The sequence below is a fragment of the Orbicella faveolata genome, unplaced genomic scaffold, assembly GCF_042242905.1.
Source record: "Orbicella faveolata isolate gen_17 unplaced genomic scaffold, um_ofav_v1 contig_12, whole genome shotgun sequence".
NCBI classification, from domain to species: Eukaryota; Metazoa; Cnidaria; class Anthozoa; order Scleractinia; family Merulinidae; genus Orbicella; species Orbicella faveolata.
The window spans coordinates 14,977,060-15,002,220 of NW_028301539.1; the positions used below are offsets into that span (position 1 = coordinate 14,977,060).

At 37.9% G+C, this 25,161-nt stretch overlaps 1 protein-coding gene across 1 annotated transcript; it reads left to right on the forward strand.

Annotated features, from left to right (window-relative positions):
- The first annotated feature begins 23 nt into the window (after positions 1-23).
- On the forward strand, positions 24-23,208 carry LOC110044294 (DBH-like monooxygenase protein 2 homolog). The gene is made up of 3 exons (XM_020749829.2): positions 24-404; positions 17,360-17,506; positions 19,453-23,208. The coding sequence occupies exons 1-3, from the start codon at positions 102-104 to the stop codon at positions 19,684-19,686; spliced, it is 684 nt and encodes a 227-aa protein (XP_020605488.2). The 5' UTR covers positions 24-101; the 3' UTR covers positions 19,687-23,208.
- The last annotated feature ends 1,953 nt before the right edge of the window (positions 23,209-25,161 follow it).

The window sequence follows — 25,161 nt, forward strand, 5'->3', positions numbered from 1 at the left end:
TAATGGTTTGTCACGTGAGATTGTAAGGTGCACTTTATTGGCGCTACTTTGAGGGGGACTTTACAGCTTCTTGTCAAGGCGTTATTTCCCCAACTACAAGAATGTTTCACTTTGGCTTTCTGTCAATCTGTAGTTTGGTGCTTGTTTTGCCGTGTTCTTACGGCATCGAATATTCAAATTTCTCGTCCTTTAATAGAGGAAATTACACAGTCCGTTGGAAGTTCCAGAATGAAACACAAATGTTTTATTTTAAAGTTGAGGTGATCGCGACTGGCTGGATCGGATTTGGAATATCAAAGTTGTTGTGGCCCAAGGAAGAAAGCTTACAGTGGAATAGACACTCAATGCAGGATTACGATGTCATTGTTGGTGGAATGTTTGATAATAATACCCATTACTATAAGGTTAGTTTGAAACTCCAGGGCTCGAAATTAACTTCTTCGTTCGGGAGCCAGCAGCTGGCGACTAAGGGAAGTGGTCAAAACTATGTTACATGCTAGGGACCCACTTTTTGGAGGGAGGGCTATATAAGAGGCCATGGGTCTCCTGAAGGAGGTGGGGGGCTACTTAAGAGGCCATGGGTCTAATGAAGGGGTGGGGGGCTACTTAAGAGGCCATGGGTCTCCTGAGGGAGGTGGGGAGTTACTTAAGAGGCCATGGATCTCCTAACGGAGGTGGAGGCTAGGTAAGAGGCCACATGTCTCCTGACAGAGGTGGCGGGGGGGGGGGGGGGGGGAAGGGAGTCTGGACTCTATCCTACTGTATATTGCAAGCTCTATTGCGATTGATATTCATTCACCTTCATCAATTCATTCAATTCAGTCATGCTAAAAACTTACCCTAACCTTAAAATTTATCCTAACTGTCTTCTATGGGCATTTAGAAGGAACAGGGTTTCATTGGAGCAGTAGGTTCTACACGTTAGACGAAACTTTCTTTGTCAGAATGAGTGACTGAATATTATTATCCTGAGTGAATATTACTTTTATTATTCATTATGTTATTATTAATTATTTTGCAATACAATACAAATTTCATATTCAACTCCCCATGGGAGCTTTTCAGAGACAATAATAATGATAAAGATAATTTAAAAAATACTCAAAGATTATTGATAAACAATTATTGAAAAACTATTTATATATAAAATTTATCACATTAAAAATTGATTCAGAGGAAGGCTTTCATTTTACGTTTAAAAATTTTATTTTATTATTAATTAAATACATCTCGTAAAAGCGCAGAACTTCTACTTAATTCACACAAAAAAACAAGCTGTGAGATGTATAATCATTTTTTTCTTAAATGATAAGCCAAATTTAATGAATACAAAGCCTACCATTAGTGGTCTTATTGTGTAAGCTTCTACTTCACACACAAAAATACAAACTAGTAGATTTTTTTTTTTCATGTGATAAGCCAAACTTAATGAATACATAGCCTATCATTAGTGTTCTTCTCACATAGGGTTTTTTTCATCTAAAAATTTCATCTGGCAATGTTAACTGAAATATTTAGCTGTATACATATTAAATGTATAATTTGCAGTATTTCAGTGTAAAATGGGTTGACTAGTCTACACGACTTCTACTGTTCGTGATATATTTGTACATTTGCCGTTCTCTGTTTGGTCACTCAACCTTTTTGTTGCTTCACTGGTGTTCATGAAGGGTACTTCATGTTGTGTTATAAGGAGGAATTTTATTAGAGTAGAGCCGTAAGACCGTGCTATGGCAAAATTTTTAGAAGCCATGACGTCATAGGTGTGCATGATTTCTGCTGTTATCTGCATGTCGTTTCGTCGATGACACCTTGTAATAATTTGCCATGTATTTATGCATTTTTTAGGCTCATTTCTACTGCAAGATATGTTTTTTAGTCTCCAAGTTTTTCCCTTCGCGGGACAAAATATGAAATTTACCATAAAAGTGTTGCTTACTTGCATTCTATATTGTGACACTGGACCCGGCTGTGATTACAGAACTGTTTGCAAGTACAGGAGGTTGATTCTTTTCACGGATATCATATTTGTCTTCGTAAGTTTTTTCTTCGAAGACACCGTAGCTTGGAGAAAGCTACACGTTTCTCCAGAAGAATTCTTATGTTTCTTGCAGCTATCTGATCGAGCTCATGTTTCTCGAGCTCGATGTATAGGTTTATTCCTCCTTTTGGTCGTTCTGGCACCAAATGTAGCTGTTTACGCGCAAGTCTGTTGACTGTTTTGCGTGTTGTATTTGCCACTGTTCGGCCTAGCTCAGGCAAGACCATAGTTTCGATCCTCCATGTGGATCTCATCAGTTGCCGGTATTTCTAAAATACTATGTACGTCTGTAGTTGCTAGCGGAACTCGTACATATGTGAGGATGTAAGACATTCTGCGGCTTGTACAAACTTGTAAAATGGCTAGCCTACACGACTTCTACGGTTCGTGACATTTGTACATTTGCCGTTCTCTGTTCGGTCACTCGACCTTTTTTTTCGCTTCACTCATGTTTATGAAGGGCATTTCATGTTGTGTTAAAAGGAGGAATTTTAAGTCAAGTTGAGCCGTTAGACCGTGCTATGGCAAATTTTTAGAATTTACAGGTCTGCATGATTTCCTTTGTTATCTGCATGTCACTTCGTCGAGTTTGACACCTGTAATTTGCCATGTGTTTATGCATACCATTGTTTTGGCTTGTTTCTATTGCAAGATACAAGTATTTGCTTTCCAGGGACAAAATATGAAATTTACCGTGAACATGTTGCTTACTTGCATTCTATATTGTGATGCTAGGCCCGACTGTTTGATTAGAACACTTTGCAAGTAGTATGTTGTAATTGATTCTTATCACGGATATCCGATTTGCGTACGTTTTTCCTCGGAGACACTGTAGCTTTACTTCGAGAAAGCTATACGTTTCTCAAAAGACATTCTCTGGTTTCTTACAGCTATCTGATCGACCTTATGTTTCTCGAGCTCGATGTATAGGTTTATTCCCCCTTTTGGTCGTTCTGGCACCACATGATTCAAATTTAGCTGTTTACGAGCAAGTCTGTTGACAGTTTACCCTGGTCCCAGAGGTTTTTCTTGATGTTTCTCCACATGAGAGAGCTGCAAAAGAGCTGTGGAGTTTCGCAGCTAGCTCTCGAGCAGGCTCACCTTTAAGTCACACGCGCGAGCATCGATAAGCAAAGCGATCCGGCGGGAAGGAGTCTAGTGAAGTAGCCTGCGAACAGGCTCCCGGCGAGGACGGAAAAAAATTCCGGCAAGCACAAAACAGAAGAATTCGGAGAGCAAAGCGATCGGGAGCCTGTTCACAGGCTGCTAGTGAAGAGGTGCCAAGAAAGTGAGCCCACCCTGATCTCTGTAATTTTTACATTTCTGTGTCAATCGTCTGAGCGAAGTGAAATACCATTGGTCGAAAAGCGGGAAAGGCGAGAAAACTGTCAATCTACTATGTTTGATGACGAGCGATTAAATCCCCATGGAGTCGGTAATTTACCGCACAATAAAAAACAAGTCGTCCACATTTGGAGTCAGAGGAAGAGTTGAGTGTGCGTATTATTGATGTTTTAACAAAGGTCCAGTCTATTTCTGGTTAAATTTAAATCTAAAGAGGGAGCAGGAAATAGCAGTTGAAAGTATGTTAATGATTCAAGACGTACCTGTCGTGTTGCCGACTGCATACGGGAAGAGTTAAATATTACAAACGTATGTGATTGTAAGCAGGCAACGAAACAACACATAGGCGTTTGCCCGTTTACCAGCGTCGCCAAAGACCAGATTGCCAAAGCAAGATCACTTGGAATCAAAGTGTGTGTCCTTAATAGACATAAACTTTGACACTTTTTCTTCGGCAAAACTTTATCAACAACGGATATTGCGCCTACATGTTGTTATGAAAAAGATTTACAATTTTCCCGAGAAATCTGAGCTGCCAAAGCTCATACTTCCGGTGAAAATCAATTGACTTTATTCTTTTCTGCGGTTTCCGGGCTGGAAATAAAAAAAAACTGCAGAGATCAGAGCAGGCTCACTTTCTCATCACATAGCCTTCGAACAGGCTCCCGGCAAGGACGGAAAAAGATTTCGGCGAGCGCGAAACAGAAGAATTTGGAGAGCAAAGCGATCGGGGTGGGGACAGGGGAGCCTGTAGACTTTGTTTTTGATGTGCCTATCCACCCGTGGTGATAAGCCTGTAACAAATCAGTCAATGAGGTAATTAGACCCATCAAGAAGCTACATTCTCGGTACTTGCAAACAGTTCTAATCGAGCTAATCAAATAGCCAGGCCGGGCATCATAATATAGAGTGCAAGTAAGCAACATGTTCACAGAATATTTCAAACACTTTGTCCCTCCAGAGCCAATACTTAGAGAGCTTAAAACATATTTTGCAATACGGTCGCCAGATCGTAAATTTTGGTCGCCAACTTATTTTATATATAACTCACATGGGAACACTAAAATGATTTTGTACATTACTTTGCATGCAAGAAAGTCATAAATGAAAAGCTAAGACTTTTGAAAACAGTATGAGTAAGACTTACAAACTGTTATAAAGCTACCGTTGTTCTCAGGTGATGGGAGTTAAAGCAAATTACTACGGCTGGTACTACTACGGCTGCCGTGACTGAAAAGGTCTGGGGAGAGTACATCTCGGTGGTCTGCCAAATTTTAAGTTTAGCGAGTAAAGCGAAATACAAAGATGAAAGAAACATCACCTAAGGAGTTTAAAATCTCTTTTATTTAGTTTCTCACAGCCAAATGGCTTCGCTCAAAAGACAATGGCCGTTATTCAGTAGGACAAACAGATTATTTCTGAGCGAAAGTGAATGCCACACTCTTTGTACGATAACAATTTGATGGATGAAATATATAATTTCAGAGACAATTATCTCAAAGAATATCGAGTGAAGAACACAAATATATCAATACTCAAAGAAGCAAAATAGCATCGTATAGTTATCCAGATATAAAACATCTTCACTAAACCCTCAAAGCAAACTTACCGAAGAAAAACAACCTCGTGCTCAACATGAATATTTCACTTGACTCGCTTCGCTATTCCAACACCTTTGCCAAAACTTACCGTAAATTCAGGATACGGATTTACAAGCTTATGAAAGGCAACCTTGACACAATCTTTGACTTAAATTGAGTTTAAAGGATATAGTATCCAATGGAATTCTTAAAATGCCAAGATGTCTGTTGAAAAGGGCCAGAGAAGCGAATTAAACCCGACGTAGTAGCCACTATGGCAAAACATCGCAACTCACGTAGTCAGATTTCACGCTACGGCTGGGTGCAAGCAACGTACATGCGCAGTGTCTCATTTTGGGGGAAATTTACTTCCGCAGCCATATCAGAGCCAGCCGTAGCGATTTGCTTAAACTCCCTGATATCTCTGGTCTGCAGGTGATGGTTTTCTTCCAAGTTATTTTAAATGGAGCGAAGCACAAAAACTTTTATGTCCGTGGTTTTCGTAATGAGACAAACACGGGTCCTTTCGCATTTCTTCGAAACGCAGTTCTTTATTTTCATCGCCTTTCGCTGCTGATAAACAGCATGTACTAAAACCCAAAACAACAAAACAAAGCGAGCGAAACGAAACCACCAAAACAAGCGAAACGACTGAAACAAGGAAAATAATAAGTAAATAAACAAAAAAGTTTAAAAAAAGCCTTGATCTCTAGCACGTTACTATGGCAGCCAGATCTCGTACCCAGATCGTGCTCTTAAGCCACATGTGTGACATGGTGACATCACAAACCTGAAAGGTGGATGAGTGCAAGCGTGTTGAGCAGGAAGACACCAAGAAAAAGGTGGGTATTTTCACATTCTGAATGGTATTCTAGCTAAAACAAGAAATCTAATTTCAAAGAAAGGTTTTCTGGTCATATCATGGATTCTTAGGTGGTGGCGAATTGAATGGTCCTTTCGAGAATGACTTTGCAGCGTTCTTCGTGCAAACCAGGACTTTCTTTAATATATATCTCTAAAGAAAAAGGAGGTCAACTTGACAGGCTTTAATCATATTAACGTCAGGCCTTCGTGACTCCTGCAGTTCTCAAAGTAATTCCTTATTAGGCGCTCAGCTCTTCACAGATACTCTTGAGATCGTGTTTCGTACATCATGGGATCGGCCTTGTCGATTCGCCACCAACTAAGAATCCACGATATGACCAGGAAACCTTTCTTTGAAATTGCATTTCTTGTTTTAGCTAGAATGCCATTCAAAATGTGAAAAATACTCACCTTTTTCTCCATGTCTTCATGGTCGTCATCGACACCCTTGCGCTCATCCATCTTTCAGGTTTGAGATGTAACGATGTCACACGTGTGGATCTGGGTACGAGATCAGGCTGCCATAGTAATGTGCTAGAGATCAAGGCTGTTTATTTTACTCGTTTTGGTCGTTTCGCTCATTTCGGTCGTTTCGCTTGTTTCGGTGGTTTCGTTTCGCTTGGTTTGTTTCGTTGTTTTGGGTTTTAGTACATGCCCTGATAACCAACACCGTGCTTGGCCTAGGCTCCTACACAACTGATCACATCTGCTGCCATTGTTCTTGCGGCAAATGAAAAGCGCATGGTGTTGTAGTGTGCCCGCAATCCCAGTTTTGGAAGAGGCCGCTGAAACGATATGGTGCTTGGTGAACGCAGTTTTAACGTGTCGAAGTAATTTTTACAATTTTCTTGCAATATTCAGACATTATTTTAGTGTCTACTAGCTACCAGATCTGAATAATTTCCCTATCTAAAGATTTAAGAACAAAAGTTGTGTTGTGGTCATCTTTACTTATCGTACAAATCACGAGTCGCAATTTCGAGCCCTGAACTTGTCTGTTTTGTATTTGATGGTCAACTGTTCGAGTGAAACTGCTGCACCAAAAGTCAACAGCAGTAAAAACGCCTCTATGAATACATGTACATTGTACAAAATACCTGGGAAAACACGCCCTTAGCAGTATCAATTCTGATAGCATTAATATACCGTAAACACCAGGGCATATTGTAAAACATGGCCTGGAGTGGACTGGATTTGTAAAACATGGAGTGGATTTGTAAAAGGTAGATTTGTAAAAGGTTGATTTGTGAAAGGTGGATTTGTAAAACATGGATTTGTAAAAGGTGGATTTGTAAAATTTGGGTTTGTAAAAGGTGGATTTGTAAAAGGTGAATTTGTAAAATGTGGATTTGTAACAGGTGGATTTGTAATGATGAAAAAATGGATGACAGGCAAACACAACTCCTACTGGTCAAGATAGGAAAACTTTGACCTTCAAAGCTTTGCTCTAACAAGTATGTTTTTCAAAGTTTTCCCTTTTCTGTATGAAAGCAGGGGAGGGTCTTTATAGATCTCCCTTAGCAGAGGCTGATTTTGTCTTAAATGCCATTTACTCATAAGAATGTTTTGAAGATTAGGCACAGATGGGTGATATTCTGTAACAAATGGCAAAATTAATTGTTTTGCGCATTTTTTTGTTTATTTGTAGAACCGACATTCTTTCGCTAAATTTAATTTCTGAGAGAATGTTTTCTAAACGGTTATCTGGATAACCTCTGTTGCGTAATCTGCGTTTGAATTGTGTAATGTTTTCTTCAAATGTAGCTTTTGAGCAGTTGGTTCTCAGAAGTCTTAAGACTTCGCCTTTGATCAGCCTTTCCTGACGCCTGGAGGGTGGCAGGAGGTGAAGTGTGTGTATTGGAAAGTTTCTGTCGGTTTGAAGTGCGTGCGCATGTCGAGAATGGATTCCTTCTTAAATCTTTTGCCGTTATATAGGCATGTATCCAGGAAAGTTATTTCTGTATCTGAAATTTCAGCCGTGAATTTTCTGGATGTTTTCAATTCTTCTTCATGTTTGTTTACATTAACTCTCGGTTCAAGGACCGTGTAATGTACCTTATTCTTAGTTAGCTTTTCATCATTGCTTTTACTTCTAGCTGTTTAATCCTGTGGAGTTTGGTCATATTCCGCTCTACTCGCCTGTAGTGAAATTTAATGAGAGCTCCTAACTATTTGTGACCCTCCATACGAAAACACGTCTTATCCACAAAAGCGTTTCCTAGGGGGTTTGAGGTCGCTCTGAAACCCTTTGGAAACCCTTTTGAAACCCTTTTGAAACGCTTTGAATCCCTTTGGAAACCCTTTGGAAATGCTTTGAAACCCTTTCGAAACCCTTTTGAAAGGCTTTGAAACCCTTTTGAAACGCTTTGAAACGCTTTGAAACCCTTTGGAAACCCTTTTGAATCGCTTTGAAACTCTTTTGAAATGCTTTGAAACCCTTTTGAAACCCTTTTGAAACGCTTTGAAACTCTTTGGAATGTGGAACACGTCGGAGACCCCTTCGAAATGTTCCGAATACTCTTTGAAAACCTGATTTGAAAGTGTCAGGGAAAAAAATATTTTCCTAGTTTGCGTTCGCTGGCGAATGTGTGACAGCACTGCATGTTAATTTTTTTTTTTTTTTGCAGAAATGTTATTTTGCTGCATTACTCAGTACTGATTTATTTATAGTTGTGGAAAGATCAAATGATATAACGCATGTAAAACTTCTCCAAAGTTTAGTGGCAAAAATTGCAGACGTTTGCGAATGTAAACGCAAATAGGTTATCGTTTACATGTGAGATCAACGACACGCGTCATTTGCATATTTGCGTGAGGTGCGACCTTTTCTTTTGAATATTTTGTTTGCTGCTGCGTAATTCTGCCTACATTCTCTCTAAACTAATTCTCAAGCTTCCCGAAGAATTTGAAATTATGTTTTCCACTTAAACTGTTTGCTCGTTACAAAACTTTTGCTTTCTTGCGAGTAAATATGGAACATGTCAGCTTTCGATCCCACCAACAAACTATTTAGACTCTGTAATTTGTTGAAGGCATTGTTAGTTTGGTTTGAATGGTTTTCGTTCCTTCTTTTGAGTAATTTTTGCTGTCCATGTAAAGTTATCATGAACAGGCCAACAATCTGCTAGTGATATACGTGAATGAGTGTTTTATTGCTCTGACCGGCAACACATGTTGCGTTACAATCACAATGTGAAGATCACGATTTATGGAAATTATAATCACGTTCGAGGAGTCTCGTTACAGTGCATTTGAAAGGTTTAGGTCTCATTTGCACATTTAGCAAAGCAACACTGTTGTATAAATTCCCTTTTCAACTAGTCAAAAACGAAACAAACGAATAGTTAATCCACACAGCATTGCATGTTTACCGCATTGTCGAGTCCAACACGTGATGAAATTCGTGTCACAGTGTTTAATGTTTGTTTTCGCTTTCTGTTGAAATAATCTCGCCTTGAATTGAAAAGTTTCTTTTTATCCCACATAGAATTAATATCAATTTACTGAGATATTTAAAATGCTTTCACGTTCGTTGGAAGATTTTGTCGATATATTTTGAAGTCCCAGTTGTTAGGCAAACTAAGTAAACTATGAAGCTTACATTTTCAACAAGGTTTACCGTTTCATGGTTTTGGCGCCACCAGACCTACAGAATCTGGCTTGCAAAACTGCCTTATTTCTTTATACAGATAGCTCTTCCTTTCTAGATCCAGGCCTGCTGGATTAATGATAGGAGGAAGTGTACAAGGTGGAAGTTTTGTTGGATCTCTGAGCAAATCAAATTCCACTTCTTCAGAATCAACATAGCCCTTACAGAAGACTTGCCCAGGCGAGTCGTTACTGAAGCAGAAGTGATGAAACCCTTTGGAAACGCTTTGGAAACCCTTTGAAACTCTTTAGAAACCCTTTGGAAACCCTTTGGAAACTCTTTAGAAACCCTTTGGAAACCCGGTTTTGGGAGTTTGAAACCCTTTGGTAACCCTTTTGAAACCCGGTTTCACCCAAATTGCCATGTTTCATAAGACGTGTTTTCATATGGAGGGTCACATTTCTGCTGAGCGTTCTTTCTGATTAAGACAATGTCTTGTTTACAAACCCACCTTTTGCACAAACTAAAAAAGCAAAGATTTACGGAATTAAATAACAGTTGATTTTGTTAGCCGCTTGCACAAACTTCTGGCTAATTATGTTGTAGGATAACATCCAGTTTTCTTTCAATACCGTTAGGTTCTTGCCGCTTATTGTCCCCTGGGTGCCACAATCTTTAGCTTTTATTGCACAGTTTCCGATTTGATCTGCACGAAAAAAAAAATTCTGTATTGCTCTCATCATGCGCTTTAATTTTAAATTATCATTTTTTACAAATCCATGTTTTACAAATCCACCTTTTACAAATCCACCTTTTACAAATCCATGTTTTAAAAATCTACCTTTTACAAATCCACCTTTTAGAAATCCACCTTTTACAAATCCACTCCATGTTTTACAAATCCGGTCCACTCCACTCCAGTCCACTCCAGTCAATGCTTTACAATATGCCAAACACCAGTGGATAAGCTGCACCTTTTTACTCAAAATTTTCCTGAAAAATCGGGGATGCGGCTTATCTGTGAGAACATCTGGACAACGTGCCATAAATTTGCATAAAGTAGCACTTTCCATCGAAAATTTGTAAGTTGGTAATTAAGAAATGGTAAGCATGCAGCGTGCAACTATCAAGTTGTGGATGTACGTGGGAGGTTGCTAAGCATGAAAGATGCGTAAGAGTCGCACAAGGCGATAGGTGAGTGCGACTCTAGCTTCTTGGGTGCTTAGCAAACCTCCCAAGTGCATCCATTCCATTCCATTCCATCCATTCAAGGCATCCATTCCATCAATTACACAGCGTCTTAGTCATCTAATTAACACTATCATCTCTTCGAGAGCAGTCCCTGACTCCTGGAAATGAGGAGAGATCGTACCATGTCATAAAAAGGAGTCACAATCAGAGAAAGAGAATGTGTGACCAGTCAGTTCTTCCAGTAATGTCCAAGATCTTTGAACATCTTATTCATCAACAATTGACAGTTCATTTAGAGAAGATTCTTCATAATTCTATGTTTGGATACAGAAGATATCATGGGTGCCTGACGGCACTTCTTGCACTCACTGAACAGTGGAAGGAAGATCTTGATAATCATAACATTATCAGCACAGCAGCCATTGATTTAAGTGAAGCCTTTGACTGTCTATCACATGACTTAATTCAACAAAAACTTAAATTCTATGGCTTAGGTGATCATTGCGCTATCTTTAATGCGAAGCTATCTCCCTTCTCACCATCAAAGAGTGAAGCTCACTACTGCCTTCTCCATGTGGGAAGGGTGTTAAGAGGAGTCCCTCAAGGCTCTGTCTTAGGACGTACATTGTTAAATATTTTTATAAATGATTTGGCGTATGCAATAACGCAATGCAGGATTATCAATTATGCGGATGATACAAATATCCATTGTTCCAATAAGAATGTACGTGCTGTTGAAGACAACCTAAATAGTGATCTTGCGAACGCAACCACATGGTTTATTCAAAATGGCATGAAACTGAATCCGGAATAGTACCAGGCTATGGTCCTTTGCAGAACAGAAGAACAGCTACTCCTTAAATTGGGTAATATTGATATTAGGACTACAGAAGAGACTAACCTCTTGGGGGTTGTACATGACAGTAACCTAAAATTTGACGATCGAGTATAGAGTATTTGCTGCAAAGTGAGTGTTCAAATAAATGCCCTTAATAGACTGAAAAACATTTTACCACTGAAAACCAAGGAATTGTTATATCATTCGTTCATACTACCAAATTTTTATTACTGCAACCACGTTTGGCACCACTGCAGAAAAAGAAACACTACAAAAATCGAAAAAGTCAACGAAAGGGCGTTGAGATGTGTCTATAATGATAAACATGCATCCTATCAGCATCTCTTGGACAGGATAAGACTACCCTCTATGGAATCTCGAAGAATTCAAGACATGTTATTGACAGTACATAATAGCATATCGAACAAAGCACCACAGGCAATTAGGAATCTTATTAATTTGCGCTCATTTAAGTACAATCTCAGGTGCCAAGAATATGTTTTATCTTTACCTAAAGTTAACACTACCAAATATGGACTCAAGTCATGGAGATATTTTGCAGCCAAGAAATGGAATGAACTATCAAATGACATTAGAATAAAAGTAGGCACCAATGAAATAGTAAACAGAATTAGGTCGTTAAATTCTGGGGATTAGTAAATTTATGACATTAGTTTTGATAGTAGTTTGACTGCGGCGGTGATATTGTACTAATAGTTTTGAATAGTTTTAATCAGTATTTAATTTGTGATTTTACCTGATGAATTGTGATACTAGTGTTGTTTAGTTGTTAGGTTTTCATTAGTTACTGGGTGGAATACCTGTAAACTAGCTCTCAAGCTAAGCGTATATCCACGTTAAATAAAGCATTCATTCATTCATCCATAACTCAGTAGTTGCACACTGCACACTTACCATTTCTTTCATTAAATTGAGACTTTTGAGAAAGTAGATATGGAATTGCATCCGGCTTATTTGAAGTCAAAAGCGTGAGAAACTGCGTAAAAATGTTCACTCAAAAATATGACAAAGTGACACATCGAAACTTTTCTGGATCAGTTTTCCGAAGAATTGAAAACAAACTGCACATGGTTGAAGCTTTTGGTGGCTGAACTCTCTGTCCTTCACGGCCTCTTCGGCAAAAGAAAAGAACAATATGGAACCAGACATTTCTTAAAAGCGAGAGTGAAGAAGAAAGCGAACAAACACCACCGGCTTTGAGTTGTTTGAGATGCTCTTCTTCAATGGCAGGTTTGTGGGTTACAATTTCCTTTCCACTTTGTTTTGAATTTGTTGCACGTCTTAGGCTGAACTTGAACTCATGAATGGCTTTTAAAAATGATCTCTGTTACTTTCGTTACTTGATAAAATAAGCCTAAAGGAAGAGAGGACTGAGACCTAAAGGAATTTGTCAGAAATGTGAGCTTATATTTGTGTATGATACTGTCTTTCCTTCGAGCAGCTGTTTCTTCAAGAGTACAATTCATGATCGTCCGACGAGCATTCGAGCAAAACTAAAACGCGGGAACTGAAATACATAGTTCATCAAAGGCTACCAATATTTGATGAAACTTCCTTTATTAAAGCTCGGAAAAACTAGTACCTTTAATGTTTTTAGAACAATAGGATTTTGTATGTAAGACTTCACAAGCAGAGATTTAATGAAGCTTTCACGTTTTGTTTGCCGAAAGCATTTAAATGGCTATCAATGCCAGAAAAGTTCTACAATGAAAGCTTGTGCCAAATTTTGTTGTCAAACCGCTAGAAAATTCTTTCTTGATGCATCTGAAATTCTACTGAAAAACTGACAGGAATGAAAAAAATTACTGGTTTAAAAATACCAGAGAAAGATCAAACATATGTCAAAGTTGGTAGACATCATGTCCAAACTATTGCAGAACTAAAATTATAGGTAAGGCCATAAGGGTTTCAATTTGAATGATATGTTTGTACTATTATAAAATGACCGGCAGTCATTCGGGTTAGCAGGTTTCGTCTCCAAATGTGAAATCAGAAGGGAAATGTAAAGAAAAATGTATGTTTTACAGCCTTTCTTCTTTGTAAATTTGCCCTGATACCCATAATGCCCCTTAGAGTGTGAAGGAGTCTACATTCAGTCATTCAGCACTTGGGTTAGCCTAAAAAGCACTCCGGTTAGCCTGAATAGCACTCCGGTTAGCTTTCAATAATGCTAAGAGTAACTCTATAAATAATTAAAAAATTTCAAAGCTGCCGGTCGGTTGCCATGGCACAGTGGTCATGGGTATCACTTGCCATGCTGGCGACCCAGGTTCAATTCCTGTTGGGGTCGCCTGGCTTAAAGATCTTTTTACATTGTTTTACTTTATGAAAAAAGTCTCACTGCCGGACACAGAGTATTTTAAAAAACCTGTCCAGCTGCCGGACATGTAGCCACAGCGAAGAAACAAAGCAGCAAAAGACAAGTTTTTCTTCTTATTTCTGTTCTGAGTTTAAGGTTTGAGAAGAAACTTTTACTGTAAATAGAGAAACCCCTTTTCTACATTTATGAAGCGTTTTTGAGTTGAATGAGGTAGGCATTAGCCTGCTTATCAGAGTATCAGAGATGTGGCTTGAGTGGCTGAGATTTAACTGTAAAAAAAAATTCCTACGCCCACAACAATCACTTGATCAGCTTAAAAACGCTGGTAAACCTAGAAAAGGGGTTTCTCCATCTACAGTTTAGGTTTCGTCTCCAAATGTGAAATCAGAAGAGAAATGTAAAGAACAATGTATGTTTTACATCCTTTCTTCTTTGTAAATTTGACCTGATCACCCATAATGCCCCTTAGAGTGTGAAGGAGTCTACATTTTTCAAAGGGGGGAAATTGCTGAACTGGATTGTTTCTGGCATAGAACTGAGTATTGTTTCTTTAATTATGCCATAAATATTTCTACATGCTGGGTTGCCATTGTTGGATCATTAGGCCCTGTAGGATTCTTTGCTTGTGAAAAGATTGGGTTGTCAGAGTATGTGCCAGCTAAAAGAATGTAAAGGATTCTTGTTTAGGTGATAGGCAGGTTCAGAGTCATTGCATGTGTTTGAATGTTCCACAAAATAATGCACCTGCACATTCCTTACGGTCTCACTGATGTACATGTAGCTACAACCAAAACAGTCTCCCCAGCTTTGCTAGACTGTAAAAATCTTGACTCACAGGTATGGTTGTTCAAAAAACAACTACATACTTGGCAGTGAGAGATTCAAAGATCGATTTCTATAAAAATGATCATTGAACCCTCCTGATGGTATTTGATCTTCAGACAGAAAAACCAAGTAATTTTAAACAAAAATGTTCTGGTTTTGCAATTTACAAATTGTCCAATCTGCGTTCTCCATAATTTCCTGGAACAGACTTGGCACCAAATGCTTTGTGTTACAGTAGGTCAAGCCTGAGGATTTCATGGTAATGATTGTTTCCAGTACTCATTACCATGATTCAGACTGAACCAGACTTTTAGCCAGACGGGTGTCCAGACATCAAATCTTGGCTATAAGCCTGGATTGAATGGAACCGTGGACATCTTCAGCCTTGCTGATCAGAATTTGTTTGATAAGAGTTGTTTCTCTCAAAAAGTAGAGAAATTCCTTTGATTAGCACCCCTATCACATAATTATGAAAGTAAAACCTTGTTTCACTTCACTTGTTCACCATCTTGTATTAATCACAAAGTTCATCGCCAAGTCTGTACAGTGCAGTCTGGGGCAGATTTAGGATGGGGATGAACGTCTGATAGGGTGTATTAGCTACAATATTACTGGTTTTTATCCCAGCAATCCATTTACTTGGCATCCACCGTGAAGAAGAAGTATGAAAATTCACTCATAATAATCAAATGTGGGAACAGATAATTTTACAAGTACTGATTTTGAGACCAACGTGGAGAACATTGCATCATTTATGAACTTACTTAACTAGGTAAGATACATGCCACTCAGTACATGCATCTTATGTTAGTTTCATTTTCTTGATGCTGTTTTTATTTTATTTTACTTGTGTCCAAATCAAGCTTGGAATTTTGATGTAAACATCTGTTACTGATCATGTCCCAAGATAACTAGAAAGACTGGACATGGAATGAAAAAAGTGTTACAGATACAATTTGTAATCCTAGGGTTTGGTATGTTGTGATATACCAAAGCAAAGTGCATAATTCAATGTAGAAGCCTGAAGTTCAGAAGTCACTTGGTATTCACCTTTTCTTTTTTCTTGAGTTAGTAAAGTTGATGAGGCATCACACTAACAGCTGAGAGCTGGTTCCAGTCCCTTGAAGTTCTTGGGGAAAAGGAAAATTTAAAAATGTTTTTAGAGCTAAAGAGCATCCTATGGCTGTTTTTTTGGTTCATGTTTCCATGGAGAATTGCAGATACATGTAGTTAAACACACTCATGTTGACAAGTTTGTGGATAATTGTATACATCATCACTAGTCAGCCTAACTTCCTTGTCGTTTCCAGGGATTCCAGTGCCAGTCAGTGCCACTTGAAGTGTGCTGGTAATCACTTGTACAGAAATGTGCAGCAGATCTCTGTACAACTTCCACTCTTTTGTATTGCTAGTCTCAGCTTGACTATGCGTACTCAAGTTTGAGTCTTACCACTGTTTCATAGAAAGTCGTTTTAACTTTCTTGTCACAGGACCAAAAGTTCTGTCTTATTAGCCTTGCTGGTGCCATTGGACATTAACTTGATTCATGTAGAAAGTATTCTTTCCAACATAATCTGCTATCTAATTGAACACCCAGATAGAGGTGAAAGGTCACAAAAACAAAATTATCTCCAAAAAAACCTTTTACTCCTCACATCACAGCGCTATTTTGACACAAAAAATTGTAAATCCTTTCAATACATCGCAACGCAAAGTTTAGTTCACATGAAACTCCACCTGCCTCTTGGCCTTTTCACCAGTGGAGGACAAAAAGATTGTCATGAGTTATTTACCGTGTAATCTTGACACGTTTCAAGTGGGCTTTCATGCAAACAGTTGAACCTTGATTATCTGGACCTGTTGCACTAGACGAAATAGTCCAGATAATCAAGGGTTCGGATAATCAAAAATATGAATATTAATGAAGAACAAAACTGTTGAAATAAAGCAACATTAAATCGTGAAACAACACTTTTACAAATCGTTTGGAAAACAATATGGTGTACTGAACCACTCAACTCTGAGCCAATCAGAACTCATTCGAGTGTTCTTCATTAGTTACGACGCGTGTGAGCGCTGCTTTTGCTCTTTAAAAGCAAAACAAGCTCGCTTTTGACTACACTTTTTAATACTATAGTTTTACAAAGAATATTGTTAGGGATCTTGATCATGACTAATAAACAAAGGCTTTCCTGCAAAAAGGGCTTATATGGCATTTTGAGCAGATTTTTATTTTTTTGCAGGATTGAGCTAAATTTTGGCAGACTGACTTGTTTTGACATGAAAAGCATCATTGCATAATTGTTTTTGTTGATTTGCGCTTAGTTTTCGAGAAAAAATTTTTTATGTTATAAATGAAAAATTTTGGCCGATAGAGGGGGGGCGCTTATTTGAAGGGAGCGCTTATTCGAAGGGGGGGCGCTAATTCAAGGTTTTATGGTAATAAGGGTTATGGGTTAATGTTTTTGGCATTTTCCATCACAAATAATTTTGTCAGTGGTTGTAGTTTTTTGGGACAACCGATTGTGAATGTATGTATGCGAAGCTGGGAGAATTCATCCACTACAAAACAAAAAGAACCAAATATCGACAGTTAACATTTCTTAAGCGGTTGCTTTTTCTGGTTTTAAAATATTTAATTGCTTCTGGAACTGTTATTACTGCTTCCCAATTTGCCTGGTAGCCATTAGCGGATAACCTAAACGTCTTCATCTCAGGATTAAATCCCTGATATTCTTTTTTGAAGGATTGTATGACTAGAGGGTATATGGCCCCAGAGGTGGATGAAAAGCAAGACTGGAATGTTACAAAGATAACTGAAATTGACGGTGTGACAACTATGGAATTCAATCGGAAGAAAGATACTGATGACATTGATGACAATGTCATTGGGGTAGGTACAGCTTGTAAATAGACCAATCATCTCAAAATACCCTGACTGGAGCCTTAGATCAGAACATGAAATATTCTCCAGCTCTCTCTTCCTATGTTGTGTTAAAAGACTTGTCAATGACACGAACCATGGCCAATGAGCAAAGTTTCAGTATAAAGTATAGCACAATCTTGAAATTTGTCCTTGTGTAGTGGTAAACAAAGGAACAACCATTGTACTTCCTTTGTTTAGTAGTCATTGTATGCATTTGACTACATGTGTAGAGGATCATGTATAGGTGCAGTATATCCAGGAAACAAAACTGTGCCTAATACTAGCACCAATGCACCTAGAAATTCTATTCTAATCGTTTCGTTTTTATTCTGCTCTGTTTTGCTCTGCACTTCTATTCCATTCCATTCTATTCCTGTGGCACTAAGTTTAGCAGTTCACCAAGTTGCTTCCCATAGCAGGGCTGAACTTGATATCTGAGCAGGTGTTCTAAAATGTTTTGAAGTAGGCGGCTATGACAAGTTAGGGGCTGCAAAGCCCCTCATTCTAGGGGTCTAGGGGAATGCCCCACTCCCCCAGAAAATTTTTAATCTACAATATAAAAGCTAGGAAATGCCATTTTAAGCATTCAGAGTTAGATATAGATCTTTCATTGGTATAACTTTATTGATTTTCTTAGGTTGCGTTAATTTAATGAAAACTAGTCAAGGAAGCAAAGATTTATATTAGCCACCATGTTACAGTGTATCTTGCTTTACAGAGTGGCATGAAAATTAAATAAATCCTCGTAACACATGTTTGTCTGAGATGAAATTGTAAAAAAGAAAATCATTTAAAACATTTCCAAATCTCACATTTTTCATTTATAACATTAAATTGAAGCTTAGGATTATGACCTTGAGGTGGCTCAAAACAGTTTCCAGCAGTTAGATTTTGATGGGTCAGTATAACCACTCATTATCACTTGATGCTACAATCATGGTATCAAAAAACTGCCCAATCATTGGTGAACACATTGTTATCATTTTTGTGACACAATAGGTTACCATAGCAACAGTATGACTCTCTAAAATCACTGTTAATTACAGCTTAAGGGGCTTATAGTTCAAAAACAGCATGGTGAAATTGTTTTATATTATCAAATTTTAATAAGCATGATGAGATGCAACTTTTGGCAAAGTTTTAAAAAATCTGTACATGGGCTTCAGAGCCACCTTAAAGTTTTGAAAAATTAGGGTGTTGCAAGCTGATTGCTAAAGGGGGGAGCCGGCAATGTATCGTCAAGTAGGCAGTGGAACTCTGGTGGTCGCCTGCTTGGTTTGAAAACACTGTCTGAGGGAGTAATTTAAGTTCATCGTTGAATGCCCATACTTACCAGTTCATTGTAATGTGTTAACAAGGGAAAAGCAGTCTTGAGCATTAACTTGGTAGGGCTAAAATGCATTATGACTGTGCAATAACGTACTTTTTAAGAACTCACCTTTTTTACTTCATTGGTACTCGGGTGTTTTCCCAGATGGGTGTCCAGGTGTCCTGTGGATGGCTACTTATTAAAGAAAATTGTTTTATTTTTGATATGTTGTCTTGTAAATTGTTCATTTGAGCAGGCCCTATAGTACATTTTGGACACCCATTTTCAAATCCGTGCTAAAAGCCTGTTGGTACTTGTGTGATCTAAACAATGCGCCAACAGGTTTTGAAACTGAGCAGACAGGAATGCTTACAAGTTCTCCTTTATATTTTTGTATTTTCATCCCCACATCTTTGACAATGGCCAAAGCTTCTAATCAAGTTGCTCTTTGTTTCATCACACGCATACCATATTGAACACAGAGTGTTGCCATTTATAACTATACATGTACATGTAGTTTATCTCAAGCACAAAGTTGTGTTAAATTTAAGAGCCCTGTTGATCAAGATGTCTGGCGTTAAGCATTGCTTTTCATTCTTTTTAGCCTGGCAGTAGATGGATGGTGTGGGCTTACCATTACACTAATGATACTACAAATGGAATGGAAAAACATACACATAAAGGATTTGAAGAGGTTGCTTTTTTTAAGCAACCAAGGGAAAAACCTATGGTGGAGGCTATTGACAATGACCCACACACAACTGGAGCCAGCACAATAGCAGTCTCTATCATTGGCAACTTTTTGCTGTTTATCATTGCAGTCATTTTCTTTTACTAGATCATGAGTTTTGAGGGCATTCCATGGAACTTCTGGCAAATATTTCACTTCGGTTTTCGGTTTTTTTTTATCATCGCACACTATTTACAGTAAAAACAACTTAACGTAAGATGGTTTACAATGGTATAGGAAACATAAATACAGATAGAAACTAATTAATCTTCTCTAAATACATATTACAAGCCTTTGAAATAATACATATAGATGGGTTTTGCTGCATTCCAAAATTATATTAATTGCGAGTGACATTTTTGCCAGTATTTTAAAATAAGACCAAGAACAAATAACTGTACTAGCCTATAAACAAGAAATAAAACAAATTTGTTGCATACGTTGATTATAATAGGAAATGTTGATTCTGTGGATAGCATTTTCAGAAAACCCACATGTAATTGGACTGATTGAAAAGGACTCTTTTACAGTCACAGTTTACATGTAAAACTTAACGTCAATATGGCTCGATTCAGATACAGTATATTGGTTAGGCCTAGTTCACATTGGCGACATGATGAGATAAACTAGGTAATGAGTTCACAGTAGTGAAGAAATGACATAAATAACATAATGAGATAGTGACAGAACGACATAATACTTACATTGCAATGTGAACATCATCATAAAAGCATAAGGAAAAGATCAGTTTTTTCCGTATGTCGTTATGTTCACGCTGTTATGTTGCTATATTTCATTACGTCAGGATGTTCACACTGCAAACACAACAACATAACATCCTTCTTGTGTTGTTGTGTATGTTGCTAGTGTGAATGAGGCCTTATCTATTACTTTGGTGTATGTTTGTATGAATTTCCTGGGTTAGTCTTGATTGTATTTATGTATGTACATGTACATGTCTAGTGGACGTAATTGCATTTAGGCCTTGGGCTTATTAGCTGCAAATTAGGTTGCCAATTTTAACTTACATGTACTACACTGCATAGACACCCTTTGCTCTAGTAGGAGCCTAAAGGCACTGTAGGAATTAAGTCACACTGTGCATGTACATGTATGTGCTTCCAGCAATGGAAGAAAACAAAAACACAGGTACATTTACAAGAATATGTTGTACATTTTGTCCAGTACAAGTACCAAGCTACACTGTACACTCAGTTTCAAAGAGAACTGACACAGTCACTGGTTAAGAGCATCATTTTAGAAATGTTATACATTGATACCTAGTGTGTCCTTTCTCTTCCTTATCAGTGTTGTCTGAATTTTAGCACTGTACTTAAACTTATTATATCAACTAAATAGAAAAGGGAAGGGGGCTCGGAAATGATCTGCTTATTTTTACAGTGAGGACAAGTTTGAGAAGTTTCTCAACTCTTTTGCAGCTGTTTGTACAGTAAGACTACAATATTAGTTACAATTACAGTCGAACCTCCTGTAAGCGGCCACCCAAAATGTCAAGCCTAGTTGGTCGCTAACGGGAGGTGGTCGCTTATGAGAGCTTAGACCATATTGGGTCAATATTGTGCCTCATTAGCATCTAGTAGCTGTAGAGACTTACCCATGCGTTAACGCTCATCTAACCCAACTTATAACTTTTTGTGGCCACAAAAATATTTATGCTTTCCAATGTGTTTATTCAGAATGTCACTCTGTTAAACTACTTAATAAGGAGAACGGTAAGAGTCTCACGATAGTTACAAATTGGATCTTTAATGTTTTCTAAATGTTAGGGGCAACTGAACATCAACTGATAAGGATTGGAAATTGCTAGCTTTAAATTTGACAGCCCTATTATATTGCTGGTGATTCTAATTGTCTGTAATTATAAGACATTTTTATAAGGTCGTCTCTTTTAAGACTGATAGAGTACAGTGTATGTGCAGTTTTCTCTAAAGTTTTAAATTTTTGATTCATGTAAAAAGTCAATTTCGAGAAAAAAATTCGGTACTTCCCAATGAGAAATTTCTGTCTCTTGTACTACCAAGGAATGCGATAATATTACAACACCTTATTATCCAATTTCTGCTCTATTTTCTATCAAGTGGTCACTTACGGGAGTTTAAAAACAAGAAAATTTCAAACTTCTAGCTTCAAAAGTGGCCGCGGTCGCTTATGAAGGGTGGTCACTTACAAGAGGTTCCAAATATAGTGATTTGACTTGGAAACTTTCGGTATTTTGGAAAACTGGTTGCTGAGGAGAAGTGGTCGCAACTGGAGGTTCGACTGTATTTTGTAAAGTAATTGCTTAATATTAACAGAATACTGCATTTAATTTATTACAATTAATTTATTATTAACTGCTGCTGCATTTAATTTGTTACAAGTTTTAGTGGAACAGTCAATACTAGTTATGCATTGTCATGAGATGAATGGTATGCCCTGAAGTATCCCATCAGTGCCATGATTTCTGTAGACACACAAGGCTTGAGGTGACTGTGCATACAAAGAAACGTCAAGTAGCGAGTCTGGTATTAACGGTCACATATGGCACCAGAAAACATGATAAAACTATTTCAACTTCATTTCACTGTGTGTTTTGAGATAAATTTTTGTCTTGTTTGTCTAGTCATGACATGTACTACATCCTTATTTAATATTGAAGACTTACAAAAAAGGTAAAGTTTCAATGAACATAACCTTACATGAAAGCTTGTGAAGCTTTTCAACTTTACCTGCTAAGCTGCCCCGTTTAGAAATCTTGTTTCAGATTTTTCTATTTATTTTCCTAACTGTTCTTGGGTTTTCGGGCACTGTTTGCCAGATTCTTCGAGATCTGTGTAGAGTTTTCCCCCTCATACATCAGATTTTCTGTTCCCATGGCTTTTTAATTGGAGGAACAGTTTGGTTTTTATTTCATGTTTGAACGATTTCTCAATATCTGAGCTGAGCTACAAGTCAATAAAAAGACCTGCGCGGGAAAACTTTAAGGTCGTGGATATACCGTTAATATGCAGCATGGCTTTCTAGTCTCCTGATTGGTTGTATTCCTTAAGAGGTAGTGTATTATTTAATATGGACTCCATAGTTTCCCAATGAGGTGTCTGTATCAACGTGATGTCAATATGAAACTTTCTGAGTCCCGCCAAAGTGACTTTATAATTAATCGAGTCTTTATCAGTAATTCGTAATCACAGACATTTATAATACTTAAATGCATTTAAAATTCATTTAATAGTAGGCATTAGAGTAAAAAGTATTTTAGTTTGTACGTTATAAAGAGGTACAATGCAGTATTTTAAATATTATAGTTTAAATAATGGTAATTAGGACACATTATTGACACATTATTTTAGATCTTTTTGTGTTCAGTAGTAGTAGGATCAGACTTATTGAATATAGCCTGTGAAAGAGATAGTAGGATTGCAAATGTATCCCCTAAAGAAGTTACGTTTTCGGTGCTACTTTGCTTTTGTAACCACGCACTTGCACTGATTAATTGACACTTAGCACACTAATAGTCTGTTTCACGGGTAAAATAGAATCACTCTCGAATGTGAACCATACAGTTTGCTATTTGCGATGTACCACTGCTTAGTGCTTTACCAAGGACAATAAATGTAGCTTAAAGCTCTATAGTCTGGTCAGTGGTGATGGCGTTTTTCTCATCAGAAGTGTAGTCTGAACAAATGCTAGATTTTGTTCCCCTACAAGAGAAAAACTGATGCTCACTAGCCTTTACAACGTGAAGGGAAGAAAAAGTAGCCGTGAATTGTTTTAGACTACCGCCTTTGTAAATCAACACCTGCAGGCTTTCACGTAGGTTTTAAAGACAAGGTGCCGGTAAGGAACTGAAACAGTTTGATAATTCAGCGGAAGTTCTCTTTCCGTTTGTCGGGTCAGGTAGCTGACTTTGTCGGGGTTTTGACAGCCTTCCTCTGGTTAAGCTAAAATACAGTCTAAATACCTTTTGCTCACAACCAAAAACTAATCACGTGTTGAATAGGCTTGCCACTTCCATTTTCATAACATAAAATGTAGGGGTAACCAATGAATGAATTTCTTGCCCAACTGCCATAACTCCCTCTAGTTACGTTATCACTCGTTTAAACTGAAAATGTATGTCTTGGAGTGGAGTCAGATCCTTTGTGGGACACAAGGGTATGCTGCTGGTAGGAGCCCTCCTGCTTACACCAAAAAGACTTTCGATCTCGGTTCTAGCTGTTTTCTTCCCTGCCATCACATGTACACGTGACTGTCGGGGGTGGGGAGGGGGGGGCAATCTTAAGCCTATGAGATGCGCTCGAGACTTTCTGCTTTATTTCGCCTTATAACCCAAGTGATTTGGCCAACAGATCAAGGACCTTTCTGTTTCTTACCAAAGGTGTTCTCTGTGATCTCGGGTGAAAAATAGTTTTTATGTTACCATTAACCATGTATTATTATATGGCTTTGGTTTGTAGCCGATATAACGCGCGTTCTAATTGGCTAAGAGCGTGATCTGAGCGGTCATTATGCAGCCTTATTATATGGCTGTGTCTCACAAGGACTCGGAACTACAGAATACACGAATTTGATCGGCTGAAATCGATATTGACCGCGGTCTAGATCTTCCCATCTAGACCGGCATCTAGACCGGTTTCATTGTGCGTTGAAAAAGTAGCAAACGAAATACAAAAATGTTCACCATTTTCTTTTATTTTCTTGTCAATCATTTATGGGAGTGCCAAAAAGGCTGATGACAAAAAAAAAAAAAAGTAAAAAGGACGAGCAGATTTCGGCAGGTTTAAGTTAAGCTCATCACCTTTGGCAAAATGTCAGCAAACCAGTTACATTAAACGAATTAAAGTTTTCTTGTTTGCCATATAATAAACATCTTATTAACCTCGGTCGTGTGTACAGACCTCACTGCGTTCGGTCTGTACTCACGACCTCGGTCAAGATTCTCCCATACAGACCTCCAGCTCGGTTAATAAGAGCTAAGTAATGCCCACGGGCCGATTACGGATCATGCAAATTAGGAAGAGCCCGGCTCTGAAAATTCAAGCGCATTGAAACGATGAAAGTCGATTAAAAAGAGTAAGAGAAAGTAAATTTAATCCGCGTAGCTAAAAGTTTAGAGATTTTTCCTTAACAAATTTTTTTTGAGACTTACAGAACTAAACGCGATCTTTCAGGCTTGGAACTGTACTGTCTTGAATGGCTATGCTAATTTTTTAAGGTAACTCTCCACTGTACCTTTCATTGTGGAAAGTCATAAATTAAGGTTGCACTATCCTGTTGCATAGCAACAAACTTGACCCATTTTTTACCATCAATTGCGTCTATCTTTAAAACTAAGCAGGTGACCCCATTTTTTAATAAAAATCTTTTTATTACACATAGAAGAAGAAACAGACAAAGTTATAAAAAATTATGTGGAGTGGATTTTTCTTGAATTAAGAAAAATGGAAATTTTTAAGTTGGAGAAATTGCACTCCACAGTTTTTTTTTTTTTTTTGCAATTTCGCATTTGCATTCTGCTTTTGCTGTGGAATATTTTTATACATTAAAAAGATGGGGTCACCAGATCATTTTTTGAGATATTAG

Excerpts from the sequence above, each read along its gene's own strand:
- LOC110044294 (XM_020749829.2), top strand. The coding sequence starts at position 102 with ATGTTTCACTTTGGCTTTCTGTCAATCTGTAGTTTGGTGCTTGTTTTG. Across the intron at positions 405-17,359 it reads ATAATACCCATTACTATAAG|GATTGTATGACTAGAGGGTA; the intron begins GTTAGTTTGAAA and ends TCTTTTTTGAAG. Across the intron at positions 17,507-19,452 it reads TTGATGACAATGTCATTGGG|CCTGGCAGTAGATGGATGGT; the intron begins GTAGGTACAGCT and ends CATTCTTTTTAG.